Here is a 7,465-nt window from a genome sequence, read left to right as displayed (position 1 = left end):
ATTATAATAGTATAGTAATTAATATTAGCTTCCGATCACAGCAAGCTTACTACTTAGAGCGGAACTACAAATCAACCTATTAATTATCACAGCCAGTTAAGTATATTTTTCTTACTCTCTTCATTGTTTCATTAGTTGGATACCCTCGTGTAAATGACAGTTTCGGCCGTAGACCCAATAATATCTCGCAACATTCGGCCAGCATAGGAGATTTAGGCTAGTCCTAAATACATATATTAAGCTAACAAAACAATCTCTATAATAAAAGTATAATAATAACAACATAATAAAAGTAGATATGGTTAATATTCTTATTAATACTGTTAATTAAATATAAATAACAGAGTATGCCTTACTTATGGAATACACAAACACTATATTTTGGTTTCAAGTATTGTCATAGATGTAATTCACGATGTTAGGAAAAAATACGTAGGTTAAAACACAATTAAACCTTATAAGTATAACCCGAGCACTTTCGAAAGGCGAACATTTGTTCTTCATGGGCCAATAGTTTGACTATGATATAAAAATGTTCACCATTCGAAAGAGCTCGGGTGTTTTGTCGTAATTTTGATACTTTTATTTTTGCTTAAATTATAATAATGTTATTAATAAATGGAGCTACGTACCGCAGTATGGGACCTCCCCTTTCCACGTTCCATCCGGCGAACAGACACGACTAGGTCCCCTGCAAGATCCAATACTCGTAACTAACACACAATAAAAGTTTGATTGTACATGTAATCACTTTTTTAAGGCTTCAAAAGTTCACTTCTGCTCACGTATCATTTGTCAGTTTCTAGCCATTAACAAAGAGCAAGCCAATTTCTGAGTATGAAATATTGGTAAAATATTATTAATTTTGGGCGTGTCAAAACCCGCGAAAGACTGCCAAAAGTTGTGAACAAAACAAGTAACACGGTTAAATTCAGCAAGGTTTGTTTGTCTTAACCTTCTACATAAAGGTTGTAGCAAGTTTCAAGGGGAAATAACTTCCCTACAAGTAAATGTGAAATTATATTGTTTCACGTATCTGAATGTCATTATTTTAATAATTGGTTGCGTTGTTATTAAAATTCAGTACAAAGTTGACTTATGAGAGTAGAGGGGATAATTAGAGAAATAACACTTTCTCTGTAGAAAACTTCGACGTTTGTACCAGTTACAGGGCAATTCTCTGATGTTTGGTGGTGGCAAAGCTGTTATCACAGCATATTTTCATCTAACAGTTTTATTTATTTTATTGTAAAGATACTGAACACAACTATTAGTTGTCAGTAAAACTATACAGGTTCTGATTGGACGTTAAGAATTCGATCAATGTAACTGCCAGCTTGTAAAGTAACTTGATTAAAAAACACTTATTTCCATCTTCCTAACCCTCTCTGTTTTGCATCTTTTCTGCAGTATTTAGAAACAACCATAACTACCTTAAGTACTCGTAAGTGGCAGATGGTAAAAAAAGCGATAAATTATGTTTGGAATCGCTTTTTTTACCATCTGCCACTTACGAGTACTTAAGGTAGTTATGGTAAATTATGTTTGGAAGCTGATTATAAAGAATTCGGGGAATAATTTTACCATAGTTTTGTGGGAGTCACGACATGGTGGTGTTACTGATATTGTGACTAACCTTTACCGGAAATGTTTTTGAACACACGTTGACGAATCACATTTTAAGAAATATTTGTGCAATAAAATTATCAAGAATATAAGACTATATAATGCTTTTAAACAGAGCACAACTAGGGATCATTAAATTAGAATGGATCTGGATCCGCGCTTTGGATTCGTAAAACAATTCCCGTTTGTATCGATGTATCTGTGTTTACTGGATTTGTTTTTATATTCATATTATAATTATTGATAGAACGACTTTAAATTTTGCATATAGGCTCTTAACCCTCTAAAGAGTAATATAAACGAAAAAAAAAACACACCATAGAAAAAATTCTGAGGGTCCCAAAATTGAATAATTAAGGGTGTTTGGGTTTACTTAAGAATTGACATGTAAAGAACCGCTTATGGATATCAAAGACGTTTTAGGGGCTGTTTAGACCAGATCAAGTTTTAAGGATTGTCTAGATTCAATCAAGTTTTAGAGGCTCTCTAGACTTGAACAGGTTTTAGGGACTATTTAGAGTAGAATTATAGATTTACCAAAATATTAGTAAGGACTTGTTCAAAATGAATATCTACGTTTAAGCCTTCCAGTTTTTAATATTGGGTTTGTTTTGTTTGTTGTTAAACAAAGCTACACAATGGGCTACCTATGCTGTATCGAAACTCAGTTTTTAGCGTTGTAATGCTCCAGACTTGCCGTTGAGACACTGAAGGGGGATTTCGTATTGGGTGGGACCCACAGATGGGGATCGAGGGGATTTGAGGAGCTTTCAGGATTGGCTGTATGAATTAACATGAAAATTGGTACGAACCAGTAAATTGCCGTTCGACACAAGGTGTTTATTTGTTCTGTGTAGTTATTATTTCTCTTCAGTATTCCGGTTATGGGTACGCTTTATTACTGCTCTTCAGTCTTTGGTTGATTAAAAACAGATGAGAAAATACAGATGTTACGGGCGATTCAGAATAAGCAGTTGTTGAGTTAATAGTTATAAACACAGTTGTACTCTCGTTTAATCTGCTCAATCTTTAACACTTTTTCTCAGAATTTATCGGTCGAAACAGTTTTCTGTACAAAGTTTAAAACAGTCAGAAAAATAAAATACTTCATAATTTTAATCAAATAAAATTAGTCGTTATGCGACGTTTCACACTTTATATTTAAGTGTGTGAACCAAATCTTCATTGTGAAAATCAATGGAGCAAACCCATCTTCGAACTACTGATTGGGTTTTGGTATTTCTCGACATTATTAGCAAATACAATTAAATTTTGTTTTAATGATATTTTTGGGTTGTAATGGATTTCAAGCTGCTTCTAAGTGGACTCGTTGTAATGGATTTCAAGCTGCTTCTAAGTGGAGTCGTTGTAATGGATTTCAAGCTGCTTCTAAGTGGACTCGTTGTAATGGATTTTAAGCTGCTTCTAAGTGGACTCGTTGTAATGGATTTCAAGCTGCTTGTAAGTGGACTCGTTGTAATGGATTTTAAGCTGCTTCTAAGTGGACTCGTTGTAATGGATTTCAAGCTGCTTCTAAGTGGACTCGTTGTAATGGATTTTAAGCTGCTTCTAAGTGGACTCGTTGTAATGGATTTCAAGCTGCTTCTAAGTGGACTCTTTAAACATTCAGATTACACAGCTGTTCACGGAGTTGTCTACAGATGTGTATATATATATATGTAATCCAGAACCGCGAAGACAAGACACACGCCAAAAAAGAAAATGTCAAAAACGGAGTTGTCTACAGATGTGTATATATATATGTAATCCAAAACCGCGAAGACAAGACACACGCCAAAAAGAAAAATGTACAAAAACGGAGTTGTCTACAGATGTGTATATATATATGTAATCCAAAACCGCGAAGACAAGACACACGCCAAAAAAGAAAAATGTCAAAAACGGAGTTGTCTACAGATGTGTATATATATATGTAATCCAAAACCGCGAAGACAAGACACACGCCAAAAAAGAAAAATGTCAAAACCTATATAGTATTCAAATAGCATTGAATATAATCTTTGTCTTCAATTATACATCAATGTGGCTAAGAATCTGGTGTGCAACAACAGACGAACACATTTGAAATTATTAGCAGGTCTGGTTCAGGTGTTTGAACCTGTAATGTCCTTATCCAAACTATACATTCATTGTCTGTAGCCGGTTATGGGAAGGAGGTTGTCCAGTAATATAATCAGAGTTAATAATTCAACCATAAATAATTCAGAATGTTAATAGTAATGTATAAGATGAGAAAAGTGAAATAAAAGGATTAGGTTCTGAAAATGATGTTTGATATAAATAGATACCTCTAAAAATATTACCTTCTGAAGATAACACACAGTAACAGGATAATATGTGGTAGTACTTTCCTCAAAATAATATAGTGACATGGCGATAGCACGGTTTTACTTTCTGAAGATGACTTACAGTAGCAAGGTGTTACATGGGCACAGTATACCGTCTTCAGAAAGTAAAAGAAAGTAAACCCATGTAACACCTTGCTATGGGTTTACTTTCTGAAGACGGTATACTGTGAGCAAGGTAGAAAGTAAACCCACGTAACGTAACACCTTGCTCACAGTATACCGTCTTCCCCATCACAGTATACCGTCTTCAGAAAGTAAAAGCAAGGTGTTATATGGGTTTATTTTCTGAAGACGGTATACTGTGAGCAAGGTGTTATATGGGTTTACTTCCTGAAGACTGTGAGCAAGGTGTTACATGGGTTTATTTTCAGAAAGTGATAATCAGAGTGATGCCTGGTTTTATTTTTTTAGTTTCATACATTAAGTTTTAGAATCCTATCAAGTAAGTGGCGAGTGCTTTGCCCACACTCACAAGGTAATACATTATGTCTTTCTAAGAAGTAAACATTCGTTCCTGTTCTTGTTTTACCGAAGACATCGGCAGAAGGAGGAGGAGGGGAGCTCGAGAGAAAAGTTGGCCAGTAAGTTAATTTCAGATTATACTTTGTAAATATAATTCAAGTGCTTGGTAAACAACTGAATGTCACATATCTTCATTTATTCCAGCCGAAGTTCAGTAAATACGGTAGTTTAAGTTTTCGAATACTTGATGTTAAATACTGTTACGTCTCCGTTCGTTAGTTAATTTTCCGTAAATTCGTTCCGACGAGACTTTAGCGACACAAGTCCTTTCTTAAATAAAACTGGTTTATTCTTTCCGAATACAACTTTACGATACACTTAATTTCAACAGTCGCTCTGTAACAAACGCTATAATTCTCAACGAACTTCTCACGTGCTTAACAATATTCTCTCTGACTGCAGTTCAATTACTCATTACCTCTGTTGTCCCGTCACGTTGTGAACGTCTTATATATACAAGACTAACACATATCTAGTAAATGCTAGGGCATTCTTGAAGGAACAGGATATTTCTAGAAAGAGGTGGCGTGATACTAGTCACGTGACCTCGCTGACGCAACAATACGTTAAAAACAACACAGTACAATAAAACTATGTATAGGCTTAAATCTCACTTAAAACTAAACAATAAAAAACACAAGAAAAATACGGTTTATTACGCAAGCGTTTGTTTTTTTAAGATCTTTAGGCCTAGTTTGTAAAATATTCTTTCGTTGACGGATTCTTTTGGATTATTTGTTGACTTTATTAATAAAGTCCAATCTATGTGACGATAATGATGTAATATATATTTTCAATAAATGTTTTATATTCACACGTTCACTTATACGTCTAATTTCACAAATAAACTTTTCGTCATAAATTTTGCAACTAAATATAGGCCAATCTTTAAATACAACATTTCAACATAACCCTCGAGACGTATATCTAACTTAATTAGTTTGATAGATAAACACGTAACTCGCCGAGTAACTGAATACACGCGATATCTTTCATTGAATATTTTTTAACACTGAACTGACTTGCACCGAATGCCTGACTCATCACTATTTATTCATATTTATATCGTTCTCTTGTTTCTACTAGTCCAAAACTTGAAGTCGTCGTAATGACGAGTTGCATCTGGCAAACATCTAAATTAAAACGTTAAAAATAAAGTTTACAATATTAACCAGTAATCGTAACATTCGAAATATAACTGAATTGCCTGCAGTGGCTCAGCAATAAGGCTTATAACGCTAAAAACAGGGTTTCGATACCGGTGGTGGGCACAGCACAAATTGCCCATTGGGTGGCTTTGCGCTTAGCTACAAACAAATAAATAAAGCAACTGAGTTAGGCTTAATAGAACTTGTGGGAACAGTACATTTTTAGGAATAACCTTTAGTTAATTAAATGTGTATTATTTTGTGCTATCTATCAACTATGAGATAATTTAAGCATAATTAATTATTTCAGACCATTACTAAGAAGTTAATTTTCGGCTTGCCGCTAGGTTGCAGTTTCTTATAGTGCTTTTTAAATTCAGTTTTAATATGAGTAATGAAGTCAGTAGAAGACCTAGGCCTTTACACAATTCGTGGAGCGTGCTTTAAAACTTTGTCAGTTACAGCGATATATTAGAAGTTCTTAAAACTAATCACCACATAAAAAATCTGAACCATAGCACATAAAACTAAACATCTGGGGCTACGTATTTAAACAAGTAAGTTTGACTTTTATTTCTGTCGAGAGTGATGAACGATAAAGTTAAGTGCTTAACAAGCTGGATAGCCTAAATAGTCAACACACCCTTGATTGTGTGGCCTAACTGATGCGGAAATCCGTTTTTCCAACTTGTATGTTCCACCTAGTGTAAGATAATGAAACGAACGCCATTACTTATTACCAAAAGTCATATTTATTAAAAACAAATGAATAGGTAACAACTTTTGGGATATGAACAATATTTGATCTTAGTTTGAAATTTATTGAAAATAAATTAATCAGAATGTTGTTTATAAAAAACACTTATCTGTAGAAGTTAATAGGCGTTTAACTTCAAACATATAAACAAAATAACCAATTGTTTGTTCGTTAGTAAGCACAAAACTATACAATGAATTTTTACCGCGCCAAATCCGCTCAAAATTCCCGCTGAACTACACAATTATTAAACTGTTACTTGTACCGACCAGGATAAAATATATAACAAGTATCTGGGACTAAGTATGAAACAAAACAAGACTTTTGTGTTCGTCTAACTGTTTCCAGCCCCCCAGTGGCATGGCGGTATGTCTGCGGACTTACAACGCTAGAATCCGGGTTTCGATATCCGTGGTGGGCAGAGCACAGACAAACAAACAAACTTTCCATGGAAAAGGTCATGTAACAACAGCTCATTTTACGAACAGTAGAAATTTATTTATATTTTTTAGTGATTGAGCATTGACGAACAACTTACTTCATTTTCATCGACTGTAGTTAAAAATACTAATTTTCTTCTTAATTTCTTAGAAATACTCTAATTCATTTCGAGTTATTTTGAGAATACAGTTGTTCACTTGGATTAATTTGCTTAGTTTGTATAATTATAACCAGTATGGCGCAGCAATTAGCAGCCTTGATCTCCACTTATTTATACTGAATACTTGGTGTAAATAAATGATGCGTAATAATAATAATAATAAATAATTTATATACACACAATACTAATACATAACTAAGTAATAAGTAATAACTAAGTGAATGACCTAGAGGTTTAATCTATTTTTTGTTTCGTAGTAATAGAGAACCGAAGAATGGATTAGGCTAGTATTTTATTTAAAGTTTTTAATTATGTTTTTCAATATTTTTCTACATTTGAAATAACGATTGTGTAAAACATATTTTGTGTTTGGTTACTTATATGACAGTAACTTTGTAAATAACAACAAGAGAAGAAAATTTACTTTTATATAATAATACCC

The 7,465-nt window shown here is 33.6% G+C and overlaps 1 protein-coding gene across 1 annotated transcript in view; it reads right to left on the bottom strand.

The window, feature by feature from the left end:
* LOC106474350 (sushi, von Willebrand factor type A, EGF and pentraxin domain-containing protein 1-like) overlaps nt 1–7,465 on the bottom strand; it is a gene marked incomplete at its 5' end in the record, with an annotated part of 37,474 nt that overhangs the window by 22,093 nt on the left and 7,916 nt on the right. The window contains one exon of the mRNA XM_013935043.2: nt 633–691. Coding sequence (XP_013790497.2) covers nt 633–691 — 59 coding nt within the window. The remainder of the gene's footprint in view (nt 1–632; nt 692–7,465) is intronic.

The sequence above is a fragment of the Limulus polyphemus genome, unplaced genomic scaffold (assembly GCF_000517525.1).
Source record: "Limulus polyphemus unplaced genomic scaffold, Limulus_polyphemus-2.1.2 Scaffold7105, whole genome shotgun sequence".
Lineage (NCBI taxonomy): Eukaryota > Metazoa > Arthropoda > Merostomata > Xiphosura > Limulidae > Limulus > Limulus polyphemus.
The sequence above is the reverse complement of the archived record's forward strand: the minus strand, read 5'-3'. Positions and strand labels throughout refer to the sequence as shown.